The sequence below is a fragment of the Equus asinus genome, chromosome 16 (assembly GCF_041296235.1).
Source record: "Equus asinus isolate D_3611 breed Donkey chromosome 16, EquAss-T2T_v2, whole genome shotgun sequence".
NCBI lineage: Eukaryota > Metazoa > Chordata > Mammalia > Perissodactyla > Equidae > Equus > Equus asinus.
The window spans coordinates 13593795-13614180 of NC_091805.1; the positions used below are offsets into that span (position 1 = coordinate 13593795).

Sequence of the window (20386 nt, forward strand, 5' to 3'; positions counted from 1 at the left end):
TTCTTTTTTAGCCACCATCCTTATTAAAGAGATCAAATCTTTCTCTATTTCCTTATTTCATTTGAAATTATGGTTTTGGATGAAAAATCATTATTTAGAGTGCAAAACAAATGACTGTTTTTCCATTTAATTTTCAACCAAAACAGGGGATAAAAGGTAAAACGATTTCTTATCAATCTGTAGTCACTTTTTAATGGACACGTTCTCTTGGCTTGATAACCTATGGCAGCTACTGTAGGATTGGTATATATGTTTCACAGATATTCCCACACTCAGCAATGACACATAATAGCTGAAGTTTTTGTTTTCCCAGAGCAACTTGTTTGGATAGGTAGAACTTATTAATTTACGTATTTCTCCTCCTTGCCTTGTCTCTCTTTCTGTTTTCCAGCCTTTGCAACTGGACTGTGACCTCTGTGCCATAGTGTCAAACTCAGGTCAGATGGTTGGCCAGAAGGTGGGGAATGAAATAGACCAATGCTCCTGCATTTGGAGAATGAACAATGCCCCCACCAAGGGTTACGAAGAAGATGTTGGCCGCATGACAACGATTCGAGTTGTGTCCCACACCAGCGTTCCGCTTTTGCTAAAAAACCCTGATTATTTCTTCAAGGAGGCAAACACTACTATTTATGTCATTTGGGGCCCTTTCCGCAATATGAGGAAAGATGGCAATGGCATCGTTTACAACATGTTGAAAAAGACTGTTGACATCTATCCGAATGCCCAAATTTACGTGACCACAGAGAAGCGCATGAGTCACTGTGATGGAGTTTTTAAGAAGGAAACTGGGAAAGACAGGTGAGTCCTCTAAGAAGCAGCCTTGTTGTCCTTTATGCTGAATCTTTGCTGAGGCCTTTTGCCACCCCTCAAATGAACAGAGCTAAGTTTCAAACTGGTTGTTATATGTTTTTGACTGGTATGATTACTTGATGAGCCAGCAGCTAAGCCCCATTTATTCCACTTACACTAGCTTATGTTCTCTCCATTTTGATTGGCTTGAGGTTCAGAAAACACTGGATGCTTCCCCAAGATATCTTTAGATTTGTTCTTATTCAGCTCAATTTGCTATTGATTAAACTGGATTTTAGCTGAAAGCGGAAGTCTACTTGTTTTTGTTTCCAAACAGAAATGTTAAGGAACTTTAAGACCTAAACTCCTTTGGAAGTTGTGGCAAAAATTTACCTGAGACCACAAACACAACAGGCTATTGATTTTCTAATAAGCTTTCATAGCTCCTTGCATGCAAATAGACCCTATGGTAGTGAGCACTATAACTTGGAATCCAACATGTTAAGCAGAATATCATATTGAAATTATGCATTACCTAAAATCATTAACAGCAGATTCTTGGAGTGGAAGGAGGTATACATAGCATTCATTCAATCATCCAAAAAACAGTTTACATTTTTTCATTACATTTGTTTTTTTCTGCAGCATTCTATAACCTACCCTTCCCACTTCCTTTTCTTGGGGGCTCCTTTCTTATTCTTCTCATGCTTCCTCTCTCTGCTCCCTCTTCATCCCCCTCATCTCTCACATAACTCTATGACCCACCGTTTTTTCTTCCTCTTTAAAACGATAGCCAGTATATGGAGAAGTGGAATTATGCATCACTCAATCTTAATTCACGTATCTAGTTCTAATAAAGAATTGCTAAGCAATATATTGAAACCGTTGTTAAAGTTTTGAGTTATCTGTAAATTTTGCTTACATGTGTAATAGCCATGGTTAAATTGAGTGTTGGCTATAATTCTAATATTAACTTTCTGATTTCCTCAAAATTTATCTTTTTTAGTATTCACTATTGTCAAATCTAAACTTTTAAGTACTTGGGGGTATGTATTTGTTTGGGGGGAGTTTCTGATATCTCTGGGTGTAATTTGAATGCTGATAATCATTATAAATCTTATTTGGACCAACTCTCCTATTGAAAATGTGGGTTGAATTTAGCATTTTCTAACTCTGAGCACCAAAAATGCACAGCTTCTAATGAAATGAAAGACAAAAATAGGCAGAATACTGGCCCTTTCCACTGTTAGAATTAGCAAGAGGAATCCTAATGGTTAGATTTGAATTAGTGTAGCTTAAGCAGTGCAAAGAGACAGGCAGTAGAGATAAAAGGAGTAGGTACATGCTTCAAAGAAATACTCTCACATATAGCACCATTCTATATAAATATGACCGTTCTCAAGGGGCTTTGGAAATTTCTGGTCTCATTAGCCCAGAGCAATGCAATTAATTAGATATATTTGGTTTTGCATTAGTCATAGTTAGCCCTTGCGGTGTCCCTTAGTCATAACTATAAGCCCTGGAATCATTTTGGGGTATCAGAGAAGAGCTTAGCATGCCTGTGTTCCTACGCGTTCATACCATGTTGGCTTTTGATATGAACAGTATGAGGATTCAGTAAGGCAGGGCTGTCACAGATGTGTGATTGTACAACAAGAACTGAGAGACAATACCTTTGGGAGATTCATTTTCTTACTGGCTGTGATGAGGAAGCTGTTTGTCTAGTGGGAAAAAGCTCACCTCTTAAATTAATTTGCAAGCATCATTCAATTGGTAGAGTTACCAAAATAAAAGTAGAAAGAAAGTTAAAATGATTTTATGATGTTTTCTTGCTGTTTTCTTCACTGAGTCTATTCCTGTCCAGTCGCTTCACTGAGTACTGCAACCAAAGAAGACAATTATGCTAGTGTTTCGGAAATGAGCAGGACAGATGGTTTTGGTAAAATATGGCATGGATGACAAAAGGTTGACCAAAATGGGCTCAAAGACTGCTGTCTCCACTGCGATTTAAATCTATATCCTAACTTTAGCTGTGTGGATTTTATTATCTAAGGATTTCCCATAGTGACCTGGTATTCATAGCCAAAGTTCAAACAAGAATATTTTTTAACTTTTTATGAAGGAAAATGTCAAACTTACGAAGTAGAGAGACTAATTGTGTCATGAACCTCTATATACCCACTGCTCAGATGGAATAATTATTAACTCATGGCCAGTCTCTTTTTCATCTATACCCCTAACATTTCTCCTTCCCCAAAGATAATTTGAAGTAAATCCCAGACATCATATCATTTCATTCATAAATATTTCAGCATGTATCTCTAAAAGAAAGACTCTTAAAGATAAACACAATGTCATTGTCCTACAGAAAAGTCAGCAATACTTCCTTAATAACATTATAAAGTGAGTTTTCAGATGTCTCCAATAAGGTCTCATTAATATTTTTAAGAGTTAATTTGAATCGGATTAACATAAGGTCCATACATTGTTCAAATCAGGATTAGCATAAGGTCTATACCTTGAAACTGATTGATATGTCTCCTATATTTCTCTCAACCTATAGCTTTTCTTCTCCCCATCTCCCTTATTGAAAAAACCTAGTGGTTTGTCCTATAGAGCTTTCCACAATCCAGATATTGCTGATTGCAGCCCTGTGGTATTTCTTCTGCATTGTTATTTCCCTATTGAGGCTTTAGCGGATTCAGGTCCAACTTTTTTTTTGCCAAGACCATTAGGTGGTACTTTTATTGGAGGAATACTGTCTAGTTTTCTCTCTTTTTATGCTAACCTAACACTCATTAATGATCATTGTCTAGATCCAATAATTCATTAAAGGTTGCAAAATAATGATATTTCATCATTTCTTTTTCATTTATTAGCTCATATAATTTGTAAAGAGAAAGTTGCCCTCATTGACCTTTTGGTTACCATGAGATAGAAGATAGCACAGATCCTTTATCTCTCAGTTCTAATGCATTGGTTCCCTAGCATCCTTCAAAAGTGACCAGTAAGTTTATTATTATCAATATTTATGTATTAATTTATGTACTTAAACATGTTTAAAGTATTTCAATTCATTAAAATTATATCGTTATGCTCAAATTGTCCTTTTTTGGGCTGTGGCAACCTCTTCTAATTAATTGGCTTTTGAGTCCTTTTGACATGTCTTTAGTAGTCTTGGATAGCTTCTTTGCTTCCTGGTATCAAGGATGTTTCAAGCTCTTCTTGTCGATGCCCTAATGCAAACCCAGATTCAGACATTTCTCCAAAAACATTGGTCCTTTTAGTATTTAAGAGAGCATAATCTCGGCGCTATAGGCGCTCATTGCTTCTGGGTTGGTCTTTGTTTCTTGCTTTTTTTCACTGGACAGAGTTAGTATATAAACAATATATGCTGAATGTGTTGTTTAAAGATAAAATTATTATGAGTTCAGACTGAGACTTCTAATTCAAATTCAAGGCTACCAGGTTTTTATTTTACCTCATCTATCTTACATCCGTTTCTTTTTTCTACCATGTTGACAATCACACGTCCTAGTGACACCAATGTAATTATTTACTTGCTTTATTCCACAACATGCACATGACAATCTTAGAGTAACAGCACAGCAAGCAATATGAATACTGTAAACATTTCGAGATTATTTTGCAACAAAGAAGACCTTTTAATGGCAAGCACTCGTGGGGATCCGCGCTCACAAAGTGTGTGCTCGTTATATCCTAACAAAATTTTATTTTTCTCCTAAGCAAATTGGAGTAAGTTAAGTGGTAGCTGTCACTGCAGGTGTGAGGGTGTAAGGAAAAAGGGATATCCATTTAATTTGACGTTTGTCGTAAAGCTCTTTGGGCTGGTTGCCTGTACTGATTAGAAATTTTTAGCAAGTGCTCATTTTTGCCATCAAGATTTCACTGGAGAGATTTTGTCACTGTTGTGATGCATAGTTTACAGAATTAAAAAAAAAAATCCTTAGTAGTTAAAGTGGTTCATGATAGGAAAATGATTCAATGGATCTCCTCAAAGAAAAATTTATCTTTCAGCTTGCTTCTTGAAATTGGCAAAATCCTTTTTAAAAAATATAAGCTCCTTCCCCAGTTAAGGTAGGCGTTTTTCATTTTTCCAGTCGTTTTTACTTTTGTTTTAAGGAATTCCTCATAGAGGAAACATGAAGTAGTAAAGGAAACATGTAATACTGTTAAATATCTTAGAATGAGTTTAGGCCAACTCATAAGCGTATTGGGATACTTTTTCAAATGAAGTGAAATTTAGTTTGCTTTCTTATCAGTTACTGACTAAAATTATTAGGCTTGTCAATTAGAAAGAGAGATCTTGTGGGAAAGTCTGAGAGAAGAGGAAGAGAAGACTGCTTGCCCTTTCTCTCTTCATCTTCCGGGGCCCAGTTTTCTCTGGAATTCTGGATCTACTGAGCAGTGGTCACCTTTATATTTTCACTTACCAAATATTTTTCTGGGAGACAACCACCTTCAACTAACCAGAAACCTTTGGGATTAAATGTCTTACATTCAAAATAATCTGGACCAAAATGGATCTCTTTTTCCCCTTTGAATGATTGGTATGCATAAATAATATTAGCCTGCTGACATTTACGTATTTGCATTAATACATCTTAAGGCTGAAATACTCTAGAGGTGCTGTAGGGCTGATGGTGGCACATGGTGCCACACTCAACATTGAAAGAATGTGATTATGTGCCTGGCCGTGTACAGATGCAAAACAAATGTTCACTCCCCTGGAGAAGCAGCAGAGAGCTAGCGTGAGATATTCTGCCTACCTGTGGGCAGGTGGGCAGTTGCAGCTTGCATCCCACTTTAGACATACCTTGGCAAATGTAGGCACATTATTTAATTAAGCAATAATTGAGAAACCTATAGTCCCCATTAAAAGCACAAAGCTAATTTAAGGCTGATAAAGGGCCCTGAGCTGCCCTAAATAGGTCTTAATTAGCTGGCACCAATGTGGCTCCGCCTTCAGGGATGGATGAAATTAATGAAAGCTAGCAGCAAATAGATCAATGTTTCAAGACGTTACTGCCCGAGGTGCAGAGAATGAGAAGGGAGGGAGTTCTTTGAAGGATCATTTAGGAAACAGGATACACAAAAGTCACTTTCAGAAAAAACTGTCATAATGGCAAACTGATCCATAAATATCAAGATGGCTGTATGGCTCGTCTTTGCCAGCAATCTCCGTCTATTCCCACTCAGTCTTAAGGAGAGAAAAAGAAATCAGCGATGTGTTGTTTCTCATTGCCTTCTGTTGGAGACAGTTTTGTCATCTGGTGTGGGTTTTAAGTGCAGCCCCGGTTTTGCTATTTCAGGTTGGCCATGTCGAATGTTTCTTGTGCCACTGAGTATGGACTTTGGGGTTTAAATTGGCTAACATCCCTTAGGTTTGCAAACCTTTAGTAGTTTCTAGAGTGAAAAGAAGTTTCAAGCCTTTCCCCTGAGAATTTGGGAACTCTCAGAGTCCCTTCTGTTGGGGCACAAGGCAGGCAAACAGTGCAGCAAGGAGGCGGGGCAAAAAAAAAATTAAAAAAAAAAAACTGTACTAGTGGGAGAGTCAGCCAGGAGGCACAGAAACATGACTCGTTCACCCAAAGAACTGCTATTGCTCTACGCTGACTCTAAAGATGTCTAGTAATTTCTAACCCTGGATAAATAGGTACTAACCCCCAGAAAACCTGGATCAAGAGAAAATAGGCAAAGAAGAAAAATTCTTGGATTGAAAGACAAGACAGTATTAAAAACAGTACTTTCCTTTTTTTTATTTTTGAAGATGGTCTTTGCAAATACAGCATCTCAGCACTTTTTCAGGAGCAACGTTGACACACCTCTGTTAAAATGAATTAGTGTTCCCACCCCAGCTGATGTGTTTGGCAGGAACAATGAGTTCACACAGCAGTCATGGGCAGACTCAGAGGACTCCTGAGACAAAAAGCATAATAAGGCATTGCAAGGGCTGTTTTCAGGCTAACAAGCATTGGGAAACAGGGGACTTCCTTTTTCCCATATTGATGATGGCATCCAGTGACCTCCATTAGGCCCCCTCTATAGTACATGTGTTAGAAATTAAAAACTCAATAAAAAAGAGGGAAGAATCTATTTTAATAATGGGAGGACAGCAGGGACCTTTGCCATTTATCAAGATATCAGTACCAGCCTGTCATGTGTTTAAAAACCTACACATGCACACGCACACACACTGGGTGAAACTAGGATATATTTGACAAGACAATTTAGTTTAGGATTAAAACAAGAGAAGCATCTAGGATTCAATGACTATATTTTAAAAAGGAAGGCTGTGCAGATCACTAGTTGTAGAAATCAGGATTTGCAACCAGTCTGCTTAGGGAAATAGTGTTCTTTTGGGCCTGAGCTATGACTTGGCAGAATGGCTAGATACACAGCCAGATTATACTGCATGGAAAGTCCCAATAGACGCTTACGCTGAACATTCCTTCAACGCAAAGGCTTTTGGACATGACAAAGGATCTGAAACTCAGAGATGAATAGGCCTAAATTAGAGACCTCATTAGAACATATCCACAATTTTAAGTTTTATAAAGGCTTTAAACCTCTTTTCTTTTTCTATTTGTTTGTTGATTTGAAGTCATGGATTTATCTCTTCAGTCGATTTGTTTCTCTCCTTCTATAATTTGGATTTCTCCTCTCTTTTGATTTTTCTTTTTTACTGCCTCTGTCACTCTTCAAGTTTATGTCAAAATTAAGAAAATTAAGAATAGTTATATACTTTTCCTTAAGAAATGTGAGCCAGGGGAGACCATTTCAAAATAACCTTCACAATGTTTGAGATGTTATAGGAACTCTACAAATGTTTATTGAATTCAATTGTTGCTCCTCTGAAAACAAAAATAAGAGATTTCTTATTAGATGTGATATTATTGACCTTCTAAATGGACTTCTCTCCTCAGGTTTTTTTCTTACTAAAGAGTGGGTTCTCCAGCTCAGTACAATAGTTTTCTTTCTTCATTCTTTCTTTCTCTTTCTTTCTTTCCTTGTTCCCTTCCTTCTTTCTTTCCTTCTTTCTTTCTTTCTTTCTTTCTTTCTTTCTCGCTCTCGCCCTCTCTCTCTCTCTTGCTTGCTTTCTTGCTTTCTCGCTTTCTCTCTCTTTCTTTCTTTCCTCTCTTTCTCTCTCTCTCTCCATCCCACAGTACTTTTCAAGCTTTAATGTGCATACAGTCACCTGCTAATTCAGGTGATTTAGGGTAGAGCCTGAGAATTTGCATTCTGAACAAGCTCCCAGGCTAGGAGAATGCTGTTAATCTGCAGATGACACTTTGAAGTGTGGTATTTTAGATTGTTTGAAAGAAAGGACAAGACAATGTTTCATTGTTCCTTGAACCAGAGAAATACATAAGTGAAGAATAGTTATTTCCCAAATTGCCTCGGTAATCTGCTTGTGGTTGGATCCCAATTTTGTGGCTATGCCCTGTTCCTGGCCAATTAATCAAGGGGCCCAGAAGTCCTCAAGAATCCAACTATGGACGGACTTATCTGACATTATTGTGTTTATTTGTCCATTTCTCTCATTGGACAATACATTTCTTAAGGTCTGTGCCCATCTCCATTTTATTCTCAGACTTAACATAGTGGTGGTTTGCCAGCAAAATACCAAATAAATGTGTTGTTTACACTCTACTTCTTTCAGCTGAGTGGCCCACAGATGCTTCAGGTCCAGAACCTCAGTAATAACTCACTTTCTTTCTTCTATCATTACCACTACTGCCGCTCTGGTTTAGGCCTTCTTTACCTCTCAGGTGGGTGACTACTCACATAGTCCTGCCTCTACACCTTTGCGGAGATTGCTCCCTCTGCCTAAATTGCACTTCGTCCATCACCGTGCACACAAATGCATCTTTTATGACTAAATCAAATGTTGCCTCTTCCAAGAAGCCTTTTGTAGTATCTCTAATTATAAGTCATATTTCTTCCTCTGAAAATCCATAGCGTTGGACTTTTTTTTAAGAGAAATCATCACTCTCTACCATGCATTATTGCCATTTATGCCTAATCTCTCCAGGTGGTCCCTAAACTCGTTGAGGGAATGCCAGCTCTTATCTATTTGTTTTCCTGCACTTAATATAATGTTTGACTCTGACAGGTATTCAGTAAACATTTGATGAATGAGTGAGTAAATGAATGAGTAAATGAATGAAAGATATAATACCTGATAGGGTTTTTTTAAGTTTAGAAGTCCCTTGCCACTCACTGAAATACTTGTTAACTTCAAAACACTTTTCTTCAGTGTATAGGGGTCACAGTAATGCCAAGTGAGGCAAGTTCTAGGATTGGATTTTGATAGAAAAGTTTCCACACTTCTACTCAGAGAGACCACCCCTTGCTGTGTCTTACCCAAAGGTTGGCAAATCTATTACCTTCTCTCGGGATTTTGTGACTGGGTACTGGGTTTTTAATAAGTCACTGACAGAGCCATTCCTCAAATACAGGTTTCCATTTTAGTTTCACTTCAGTGGCAAAGTAGGTTCCCAGGACTTCGCTCACAATTCTGTTAGCTGTCATTTGTCTGTGAGAAAACAACCCTAGCACCCAAACCCAAGATTATACTCCTGGGTCTTAGGAAGCAAATACAACCACTGCCATAGAAGGCAGAAAATGAAAGACCCGAGGCAAGGAGAACTGATCACTACCCAGCTGTACGTTCTAATTGTCCCCTAGAAAACATTTTCTTCTTTGATAACAAAGAAAGTGAATTGTCTAATGAAAATACTTTTAAATAACTTCATGATGAACATAAAGGAAAAAAATTGGTAACACTGTTTTCCAACCCACTGCATAAGTGTTGATGAATTTGTACATAGACTCAGAGGAAAATTAATGAAAATATTTGGACATAATTCAAATGATGTCAGTCTTTTACTCAAAATCCTGGTATGGTCCCCTATTTCCCTTGAGTAAAAGCACAAGTTGTTACAATGACTTACAATGACTTCCAAGGGGATCTGGCCCCCTGTTTCCTCTCTGACCTTTATTTCTTAAACTTCCCCCGTGCTCACTCTGCTCCAGCCACACAGATTGCCAGGTTGTGTCTCAGACACACTAGACACCCTCCTGTTTCATGTCTTTACTTTAGCTCTCTGCTGGATCACCCTTCCTCCGCATCTACTACATGATCAGTTCCACCATCTCCTTCAAGCCCTTGCTCATTTGTCACCACTCAATGAGTCTACCATGATACTACTGAAAACTGAAATCCCCACTTCCCATAACCAGCATTCCCAGTGCTCCTTACTTTGTTCTGCTTTTCCTTTTTTCCCATAGCACTGTTTCCTTTCTAACATTCTATATAATGTACTCATTTATCATTTATCGTTTTTGTCTCTCTCTCCCACTAGGATATAAGTTCCCTGAGGGCAGGGATCCTTGTCTGTTTTCTTCACTGATATATCCTGAGCACCTAGAGTAGACCATGGCATATAGTAGATACTTACTATTTGCTGAACGAATGACCCAGAGATGAAAAACAATTAAATAAATAAAGGATTCAGGCAAACTTGCAAAACTTGTCTGAGGGGGGCTACCAAAGAAGTTTAAAAGGAAGAAAATGCATATATTCAGAAGCTCTACAATTAAGCTAGGCGTTTAAGGCAATTTGTCCTGCTATTGTTCTTTAAAGGGATACTAGGATGGCAGATCTCTTAGTCAAAGAGGTCACCATGTCACTCAAGGAACTGGGCTGACTGATTTTTATTCTTCAGTACATGGACCAGTTGTTTAAACAGAATTGGCCAAATTAGCTAGTTTCTTTGGTATTCAGCAGAAACAGAAAAAAAAATCACTGATTCTTACTTGGTTTGGTAGAGCGGTGGTTCCCAAACATGAGCCTACATCAGAATCACCTGGAGGGCTGGTTAAAACTCAGATTGCTGGGCCCACCCCAAGAGTTTCTAAGTTGGTGGTTCTGGGCGAGGCCTCAGAGTATATATGTCTAACAAATGCTGTTGTTGGTGGTCCTGGGATCACACTTGGAGAACCACTGTGGTAGAAAAAGATTCTAAGGTATCAGGAATCATATTCAGTTATTTTGAAAACATTTGGTTCTATAATCTTTATACTATTGGTGTAGTGTTATGTGAACATGTAAAGTTATTTTTAATGGTGAGAATTTTTTAACCTTCTGTGAAAATCCCACTGCCGCTCTGTCATTTTGTTCCTCGCTTTCTTAAGATCTTGCTCCTCTGTAATCGTGCCAGATGGTGCTGCTCATTAGCTTATGAGGAAGTGATGCTTTATCATTCTAGACACAGAGACAAAGCATTCTGTTCTCTGACTTTGAGTCAAGAATCAACATTGGAGTATATGTTCAACCTACTATTTGCTTTACAATTTTGCTCATTAGGTATTTATTACCCTGACAATATATGAACTAGTCATTATCCCTCTGTCATGTGTTTCTTTCAAATTATATTCATTTAAAGTTCATATTGGCACTGTTTGACAATTGCCATCATCACAGCATTACCTCCACTAATATGTAATTGCTCTTTTGCCTGAATTATCTGGGTGAGGTGGTTATCTGGGAAGCATATCCATAAAATTAAGATATTGGATAATATTCCATTTTCTGACTCACCATGTTCCAATTGGATAATGGGGGCAATTGGTATTGCTGACTTGTAAAAAACAATAAAACTTGAAGACAGAAACTAATAACATTATAACCAAAGTCATCATGTTCTTTTTCATTCGTTGTATTCTTTCCTTATAGGAAAGCGGAATGGGGAAAGCATATGACTCAATGAAAAGTGTAAAAGAACTAAAGAAAAGAAAACCTGAAGCCTTAGTGAGATACTGACAAGTGTATGGGGAAACTTTTCCCATGTGGAGAATTAGTTAGAATTCAAGATCTGAAAAAAAAAAAACAAACCCATATTTGAGATATTCAGTTATTGGAGCAAAAACAATTTTTTAATTTATAATTTTCACTAAAAGGGTGATTAAAGTTAGTGATGATAACTCATACAAAGGCTCTATTACAGGCATATATGTAACAGTTTCTTGATGTGATGATAGGTTGTTTTTTCTCCCCAAGAATGCTTCTCTACACGGTCCGAATATTACACATGTCCAATTTTCTTCATCTTTTGTTGATTGGAGTGTGGGAAAAGAGAAGCGGTCATAGATGGAGGCTTCTAGGGGAGGTTGTCAATCTGTCTTAATTCTTCTAGTTGATAGTAGATCTTTGACCATTAAATCTTTATCAGCTAAGATGTTAATATCCTTGTGATGAAATGAGTATCCTACAGCATAGTTATATCATTTTGGAGGGGCAAAACTCTGAAGATAAATGCAAAACAAAGAATGGTTGCTTTTTCAAGGTGACTTTTCCACAACACATTCTATATTTCTAATATGTTATGCAGTCCTAATCTGTCAGTCCATAACAAATACAGTTGCGTATATTTAGGAGTGCATTAATTTTTTTTCCATCAGTGGAGCAAATTTCACTTATTCTTCACAGCAATCATAATTAATTTGCCCTTTATCTCCTCTTTATCTCTTTACTTCACTCATAACCCATCTGATAGCTCACCACTCCACCTTAATTAGGAGAGAATTGTCTTCCAAAGAGAGAGCCATTGGCAACTCTGTCACCTGGAAAGAATTACATAAAATATGTTAAAAACAGAAATGACTTCCCAACTGGTTCATCATATTTTCCTTAGCAGGTGGATTCTTGGTGGGCAGAGAGCACGTTTCTGGTGTTTTTGCTGCCAAGCACATTGTGGGTGTTCAATAAATATTAAATAATAAGAAGAATTTCCTAATTAAGATGAACATTTTTCTATATTAAGCAGATGGTGCTCAATAGGAGTAGCCCATTATTTACAAGTATGACACAAGGTGCTGGCAATTGTCTAGGAAACATGGCTCTCACTTCAGATGCTGACTCTATGTTAAAGCAAACTTTTGTGATGAACAGCTTGATCAATATGAGTTAATGTTTGTGATAAAAACTGTGAATAGGGATGGACTTTGTGTGTATAAGTCTATAATTCTGTTGTTTTGGTTATTAATATTGCCTTCTACTGTAAAATTATTTCTTGCTATTTGCTGCAAGGAAAGTTTTGGCAAATCAGTGTCTATCTGGTTTTATCCCATAGGCTCACCATTTGATTTGAATCTACATTATAGCCTGATTTCTAAAGAGATTTTTCTTCCAAGTCCTTTGAGTATCTTTGTGGTTACTAAACTAGATGTGAACACCTCCATGAGATTTGCAATGCTTATATTAGTAGCTGAAACCTCAGTGGAACTAACGAGAGTTAATTAGGCATTCCCAAAATACACATCATTTTATGATTTTGCAGATCACCCCGATGAAAATAACAGTCTAATTTCGTCAAGTCATGTAAATTATAGTGAGAGGGATGATGAGAGTAGGCAATTCTCAGTTCTTTGGAGAAGTTAATTTTGTTGTCAGCACATCCACATTTCCAACAATCACAAACCACAGGCAGAACCTTCTAGCACAAGTGAGATTTGGTGATCATATACTGTTTCCATTTCTAGCGTCTGCCTTCTATATAGGGTCTATGCAAATAGGGGCTTTCAAGGATGTAAAACTAGCAGCTTCCTCGATTAGGAACTTAGTGAGCAGCTGCCATGCTTTCTTGTAAAGGATAGAAAACATCCTGTTTACTAACATACACCCACATGCCCTCACCCACATACACTCATGTCAAGCTATTCTATTTAGGCAGAGTGTTTATTTTGGTTTGAGATAGGCAGCACAGAAGTGTGGTGTTATTCAAGGATTTTACAAACATTTCATTCGTTCTTTGAGCACATATTCCCTGGATGCTGACTAGGTGTCAGACATTGTCCTAGATGTGAGGATTCCACTGATATTTGGAATATATTCTCTGGTTTTATTGGGAACTCATCAGAGGTTCTGGCATGTGTTGGCAGGTTCTTTGCATCCAGTCTCACCTCCCTATTTTTAATATTTATAAATCATGCTCATCAGGCTGTCAGTAGGTAGGAAATGAAAGTAGTCGAGAAGCCCTGCCAACACAGAACAGATCCCAGAGTGAACTAAAAATATGTTGACCACAAGGATGTGCAGCAAACAGATGCATTCTTAAGACAGCCAAAATAAGTATTGTGCCAAAGTCCAGGCTTTACTTCATGTCAGATAATCAGTGGGCTAGAGATTTCACCTGTGCTCTCCATAACCCAGTTAAGAAATCATGACCATGTGCTTTTCTATTAGCCTGGAGTCTGCCCAGAACATGAGCTCATAAATACGTTAGCTTAAGTAAGGCTTGTGATAATATAGAAGATGAATCATCCTATTTTGAAAAGTATGTATTCTATAACTCAATATGTCTGGAGTCCTCCCAGAGACTTATATGATTTTTCTCCCTCATTTCCTTTAGGTCTTGATTCAAATGTCACCTTATTAGACAGCACTTCTTTGACAACATCCTTCATCTGCCCCCCATCTGCTTACCAAAATCTATTGTCCTTTATGTCACTTGCTCTTGTTGGTCTTCCCCTCCCCCAGACTGTAAGCACCATGAGAGCAGGACTGTGTTTTACCCAGTGCTGTATCTCTGCCCCCTCGAATAGCACCTGGCACATAGGTGATGCTCACTACCTAGCTGTTGAGTGGATGATATGAGTCTCTTTGGAATTGTTACTTCCTTAATTTAAGAAGCAACACTGGTCAAGAACTCTTAGGGTTGGACCAGAACTTAGAAATCTCTACCCCACTGCATCCCAACATTTTTCATACCAATATTCTTTTGTGCAATTTTAACCCCACAGGCTTTATGCTTTGAAAGATGTGATCTACAAAAAAACCACATTTATTAAGTAGTATTCATTTCTCTGTCTTTATAAATCTGAGATGAATATATCTTCCATCAGAAATCCTGATAACAAGAAGTGATATAGTTCCAGCCGAAAACCAAAAAAGTGGCTGTGTCGATGAGACTTTGTATTGGATAAATAAATGATTCCTATTTGACTTTTTAAAATTTTATACATAGCTCAAGAATCACTATTGTCAACTTCATGATCTCCTTGTACAGAGATCTCAGTAAGGAAACTCCAAAATGAGCCCAACAGACACATGTTGTGAATGAGGAAACCTAAGGCCAGGGAGATTTAGTGACTTTCTCAAGGCCACACCTCTTATTGTAGGGACCCTTCAACCACAGGGTCTTCTTAATCTTAGACCAAAGCTGTGTTTACTGGTCCATGTGGCTTCCCCACCATTGAACTGAGCACTAGCTGCAGTGCTTCTCAAATGTACTCCATGGACCACCTGTTTCAGAATCTTCTGGAAGGACTTGATAGAACATAGCCTCTCGGGCCTGGAGGATTCATCATCTCTGGGAATAAGATCTGGGGCTCTGCATTTTAATTACTTCCCCAGGTGTGTCTTACACATACTGGTGTGTAAGAACCAGTGACCTATTATATGCCAGGATTCTTGACTCTCCTCCATTTGAATTGAAAAATAAAACATTCAAATCTTATCACCAAACCATATGAATATGCATTTATTGAACACTTTTTGACAAGCAGCTTTACTCAGGGAGGTACACTGGGCCATGTTAACATCTGTTTAGTTTTACCATCAAGTTAGATAATATAAGCTATGAGGTACTCTGCAATTTTGGGTTTAAATATAACTAGTTCATTAATTTCTTCCACAAACCTTGTAGGGTGCAAGGTGCCAGGGATTCAAAGATAATTGGGACAGCCCCAGTGTCATTGGGGGAGACACATGTGGTTTCACGAGCTACGGGGAAGCCCTGAAGGGTTTGTGATGCCTCCATATGAGGCCTCCAGAACAAGTAACAACCAGCCAAGCCAGATGTCTAGCAGGCTACATTTGTAAATCTCTTTGCAAACTCCTGGACATCTTTCCAAGTCCACGAAATAGTCTCAGTCGTCACAAAAAGAATAATGAGGGGATCTGGGAGTTCTCAGAGGTGGTGGTTAAAAGCAAAATGTCTATTAGCTATTACTGTTATTGTTGTTATTTTTATTAGTGCATAGGACCCATAACCACTGTCCAGTCACATCGTCCTTTACCTTTGTTCCAATAAATGTCCCTCACTCTTCATCATCTTTAGGAATGAATCATGTGGTTCATCAGCATTATTACTTCTTGACATCCAACCTTGAGATTGAACAATTCAAAAAATTTCCCAGAAATGGATTTGTGTGATGTTAATTTAGTTCTCTGGATGGTGAAAACTGTTTAAGACATTTTTCAAAGGTTAGGCTATTGAATATTTAATACCATGGAAATTGTCTTAGGAAAGAGTTGGAGACTTAAGGCCACAAAAAAAATGAGGGAAAATATTCTTGAGGAAACCTTAAAAACTAGAACTTCTGAGAAGAATGTTAATGTGATTTTTCTCCATCTTGAAATTTCCTCAGGCATGTGTTGAATGAGCTGACTCAATGGTTGTCGTTTTGTTGTTCTTTCCATGTTACTTTGCAATTCTCCCTGTGGCCATCATATTGATTTCAACACTGTGGTCATCGTTATAGGAAAATGAAGACATTAATAACATGGTCTCTATGGACAGATTGCAATAGAAAACCTTATAAATAATTGCCCACTAATGGGAAAATTGAAAATATGTACTGTATTATAATGGTCATAATGTAATCATTAAAATTACAATTATGTGACAATGAAAGAACTCATTATGCATTAGTTTATCTTTACATAATGTTAATAGCTAATGAAAGTGTGACAATTACATCTAATTAAGTTTAACAACGTTTCTGCACTTCTTGTAAACAGACTATATTCTGCTCAAAACAGAGTATGTGGAGGCATTAGTGAAATAGAGGTCCATCTCTATTGTGAGTTCTGAAATGTAACCATCAGTCCTATCAGAAACCGTAACTTAATGCCTTTTTGTTAAATGAACTTGAAGTGTGTGTTCTTACCAAGGGCAGCTTTATAAAAAGGTTTCTTGGATTGTGCCATTGATAGAGTTAAAATACCTATTAGCCCTTCCCCTCCTCAAGTGTGTGTGTGTGTGTATTGGACTCATCTGTGTTTTGTCTATAACTATAGGCTTGCTGTACTCTATTTTCAAGTTAGAGGAGGTTTGCCCAGATTTGGGTTATAATGATGGGTGGGAGTTGGTGTTGATTCTTTGGCATAGATTATAGCACAGGACTGTCCCCCACATCCTGTCTGTGTGACTTAGGCCAAGTGTTAGCTCTCTGTGCTTCAGTTTTCCCGTGCGTAAAGTAAGGTTGAAATAATATCTGCCTTCTGTACTTTTGTTAGAATTAAACTAAGTAATATTTATAAATTTTATAGCTAGGACCTGGCACATGGTAAGCATTAGTAAATATTAGCTATTATTATGAATTATTTTACATCCATATTATAATAGCAAGAGAACAATTCCAAGCTAACTTTTCCTCCACTGATATTTTAATGATTTAGGTAATCATTCAGACTTTTATGTTTCATTCCTTTAAAAAGAAGTCATTACATGTATCATCTTGAAAACAACATAGGGGCCCTTAATATGTAATCAGCATGTTCTCCACTATGGAGTTTTGAGACATTTGAGCTCTGGAAGACATTGACCAAGTCACCAGGGTTTCTAATTGCTTAGGTTTCACTTTCAGAATGATGGACTATGGGATTCCTTCCAGACCCTTGGCCACTGTCATCAGTCTTGGGTCATCAGGAAGCAGAGACTGTTCAAGGAAGTCCAGGTAGAAGTTGGCAGACTTGGTCAGTTGCTACTGTACTTCCAAAAAGCTATGTCACTGGTCTTTATTTTTCTTCTGTTCTCCTCGTATGTTATGCATAAATGAAACATTCCCTCCCCAAGAGGACTCATTCACTCCCATAGTGTCAACCATCACTGTTACACGTTATCTTCATCTCTGATATCACTTCTAAACACTAGTCTCTTAAATTAGGTTAGCTATTAGGCATTTTCTATGTGAAACTTAATCTGTCTGAAACTTGGCTCATCTTTCCAAACCACACTCTGATTGCGTCACCCAGTCCACCATCTCTTGCTTCGTAAGAATGAATATATGATTATGTGCTTTATTTCTATTTCAAGGTTCTCATTATCTCATGTCTAGACCATTAAAATTTTCTCCATCTATTCTCTCTGTTCTTCATCTTTTGCCCTTCGATCCACATTTTATACTTCTACTAGATTAATTGTCCTAAATAGCTTTTGCATTTCATTCACCTATCCACAAATTGTTGATGGCTCTTCACTTCTGTAGCATCTTTCATCTGGCATTGTTGTCCTGAGAATTCTGCCCTACCTTCTTTCCAAGTTTCTCACCAACTAGTCCTTACAAATATTCTCCAGCCCAACCAGATGAGTTAGCTCATCAGCCCCTGATGCACGCAGCTTTCTATCTTTGTTGGCCCTCTTTCTCCAGCTAAAATGCCCTTTCCTTTGTATTCTTGTCATGTGAATATGTTCAGGCACAGCTCAAGAGTCAACTCTTTCATGCAGCTGTCTCTAACAGCTCTGTTTATCTCCCCCTCCTATAAATTCCTCAGGCACTTATTTTTCCTGCCCTGTTTCTTGCACTTTGTACAGGCTGCTTTGGCTGTTTCTTATCCTTTATGTATGGTTCTGGCTGGCCAACAAGATTGGCAAGATCAGAAGCCCCTCAAGGCTGTCTTACATCTCTGTGCAGAGCATTCGGTCTATATCAGATCCTCAACAAATATTTGTTGATGAGAATGTCAATTTTGTAAGCACTTGGAGAAAATACTCAAAAGCCTTCTTGCAACTACTGAAATCTGCCTGGAGCTGATTTATTACTTAAAAGTCATATTTTATGAGCCTCCTTCTTATAGGAGTCTTATAAAACTTGGCAGAATTAAGCACAATCCCCCTTACCCTGAGTTTGAAGACCTTCTCCTTGGGGAAGTATCCTCTTAGCTGAAGCTTTATGGAGATGACAGACATGCAGGTGTCTGCACCACAGCCCTGGCAGCCTGCTCTTCTGCTGAGGGCACCTAGCTGTCTCAGTCTCCCATCTTATAAGGGCCCTTAACTTACCTTACCCCTGGAAGAATAGGTTCTGAGTCATCTGTAGCTAATGCTACTTAGCAAACCCCAGAAACAAAAGCAGTGAACACTGAATATGCTTGCCTCAACGTTGTCACTAACTAGGTAAGCTTGGGTAAGTCATTTCCCACAGTCTTTAAGGCTTTCTTTCCTTCACACTAAAGTGGGTGAAGAGCTCCAACACTAGAATTTGATGATTTTTACATTTTTTTAAATCAGAAGCTAGATAGATCAAAATAAAATGAAAATTGCATTTTGGTAAAAGAAAAATAACATTCAAGACAAACCTAGTTGACTTTTTTTGGCTCTTCATTTCATGAGGCAGATACGTCATAAATTCTCTCCTTTCTCTCTCTCACACACACGTATACAATGATAGACATATACAATTGTCTATCAAATCCATTTTTTCCAGAAATCTCTTGTAACCTCAGTTCTCCTCTGTGTGGAAAAAGCTGCCCATGAAATAGGACATGGGAATAGGATAAGAAGCTGACTTCCTTTTAAAATGCTATATTTTATACACTTAAAAACTTCTGGCTGAAATATGTAGCTAAGTTGCCTTCATCGATTTTTTTCTCTTCTATAATGCTGAGTGATTTACCTTTTTTGAGTTAGGGGTATTGAATATAACTGCAAGTCTTTTTCTTTCATCTGTATCATCTAAAATTTTTTTATTATTTAACAAGAATAAAGCAAAGAAATCGAGCAGTTCACCAGCTTACACAGGTGGTCTTCGAGAGTGAAATATTGGTGGCGGTGCATCTTCATCCTTATCTTGCTTTTCTCCTTGTGGTGACACCCTTTTGCCATCCCCGCTATCTCTGCCTTTTGTGCTCCCCCTTTGCTCTCCTCTCTCTTCCTGGTACCTGCCCACTCTGTTCCCTCTGTATCTCTTTGTTCTTCCTCAGAGCTCCCACCTATGCTCCTTATGCTTTTTGGTGCCATGGTTTTTTGAGACAGACTGATTTGATCACTTCCTTTCTTCCTTCGTTTGAAAGCTTTCTCTATCCTATGTATCTTCTAGATTTCCAGTAATGAGTGTCCTTCTTAGGTTTTGTTCTTGTTTTGCTTTCATTTTTTTCTTATTTTTTTTTAACTCTACGAGAGAAAAGGAAAGCGATTTTATCCTCCCTCTTATTCCAGGTTTCCCTAACTGTTGCATTTTGTAATGTGGGTATGCAATATGGCTTAAAGTCCAGAAGAATAGTTAACAGCGTGGGAGGTGGAATTATGCATGACTTCTACTTTCTTTGTTATAGTATTCTATATTTTCTGAAGTTGTTTCATGGTAACTATGTACAAATATTTATAGTTAGAAAGAACAAGCAATGAAACTATTTCCATTTGGGAAGCTTAACTATCTTAATGAGTGCCTGGCTTGGGGTCTTGTTTCTGACTCTCCATCAAACCTCCTTTTCCTTGTCTGTCTGCACCACCAAGTGTGACTACAATGGCTGGCTGAACTGGAGATGGACAGCAGTCCATGGGGA

At 37.9% G+C, this 20386-nt stretch overlaps 1 protein-coding gene across 7 annotated transcripts in view; it reads left to right on the forward strand.

Moving 5' to 3' along the window:
- ST6GALNAC3 (ST6 N-acetylgalactosaminide alpha-2,6-sialyltransferase 3) overlaps nt 1-20386 on the forward strand; it is a 497431-nt gene that overhangs the window by 309812 nt on the left and 167233 nt on the right. For all 7 annotated transcript variants that reach the window (XM_070486614.1, XM_070486616.1, XM_070486617.1 and 4 more), the window contains exon 3: nt 392-801. In XM_070486614.1, the coding sequence (XP_070342715.1) occupies nt 392-801 (410 nt within the window). The remainder of the gene's footprint in view (nt 1-391; nt 802-20386) is intronic.